Source organism: Sphaeroforma arctica (genome assembly GCF_001186125.1).
Source record: "Sphaeroforma arctica JP610 unplaced genomic scaffold supercont1.7282, whole genome shotgun sequence".
Taxonomy (NCBI): Eukaryota; class Ichthyosporea; order Ichthyophonida; genus Sphaeroforma; species Sphaeroforma arctica.
Genome location: NW_014033276.1, coordinates 17 through 1,465, shown reverse-complemented (window position 1 = coordinate 1,465; position 1,449 = coordinate 17). Strand labels below are relative to the sequence as shown.

Sequence of the window (1,449 nt, the reverse complement as noted above, 5' to 3'; positions counted from 1 at the left end):
TATACATATATACATACATGTATATATATATATACATACATGAGCCACTCGTGGGCGAAATGCGCTTGATAGCAGTTGCTTATCATTCATGATATAGCCCACCAATCGCTCTGTGACCAATAGCTTGTATTCCCATATTGTCCCAGGAGGTACACTACTATTATAGATGAAATTATGATTTTTTCACTTAAACCACATCATACTAAATCTACACTGTGTTTGAGAACGTATGATTTCGAAACTCCATTGTGTCTGATTGGTATTTGTACTACACATTGCTGTCATAGTCAATCAAAGGCATATCACATCACACGTCTCAACGAGTTCGTTATGATTACATTCGCCGAATAGTCAGATATATACCAGTCCTTTCGACCGGCGCTCTCCGAACCAATGACAATACACATGCATAGCGACCAAGACGCCCTATTATTAATGGCAGCATTTATACACCTCATTTGGGCTATAACCTAGATTGTGAGTCAATGTCGACCGTGTTCGGCCTGGTGATCTCCATGGTTACCGGTGCAGCGATGGCCTTGAAAAACAATGAGTTGTATATGTTGTGGCTGAACCCCTGGTTGATCTTCTCGCGGCGTTCCTCATCCATATTCAAAAATTCCTCAGCCTCCTGTGAGCGTAGATGACACCATGGTTCGCATTTGGGCTGGTCTTAGACACGGATAAGCGCATCAGGGTTGGTTATAGAGGATAGGGCAAATGACTGTATTTACTGAATCTCAGGATAAAGAACGGCCTATTTCACATGGCATGTCCGGTCTGATATCTCCACTGTGCCTGAAGTTATGTCCCCACAGTGATACTGTGACGAATCCATTGACTGTACGTTCAAACGCTTACTTTAAATTTGTTCTATCAATCGGACGTGTCAATGAAACAATGCTGCAACGGTCGGCCCGAGGTTACAGAACATACACAAAACGCAAACAGGCCCGAAAAGTACAGCGATTGAAAACACAACTTGTGCTCGAGCATCAGGTTGCGAATTGGGTTCATTCTGTTGCTATTGAACATACCAGTACAAAGCGCTCTCGCTCAATCTTGGTTCGCAAACGCCACTCCCAATACGCATGCAGAAGGCATTTGTCTTGTTTCTGTTCCAAAAGTGACGACGAAGTGGTATTGGGTTTAGCAGATATCTGATGTCTGACCTTAATCAATACAAATTGCCATGATCTAATAAATTTACACATGCATATATATACATACATACATGCATACATACAACATACATACATACATACATACATACATACACACGTACATACATACATACATACATACATACATACATACATACATACATACATACATACATACATACATACATACATGCATACATACATACATACATACATACATAGAAACATACATACATACATACATACATACATACATACATACATACATACATACATACATACATAC

General features: G+C 40.0%; 1 protein-coding gene across 1 annotated transcript; it reads right to left on the bottom strand.

The window, feature by feature from the left end:
* Positions 1–463: 463 nt before the first annotated feature.
* Positions 464–1,197, bottom strand: SARC_16060 (hypothetical protein; the record flags this gene model as incomplete). The annotated part of the gene is made up of 2 exons (XM_014289826.1): positions 464–631; positions 1,038–1,197. Coding segments are annotated over 2 exons (328 nt in total), but the record flags the coding sequence as incomplete, so codon positions are not given.
* Between the last annotated feature and the right edge of the window lie 252 nt (positions 1,198–1,449).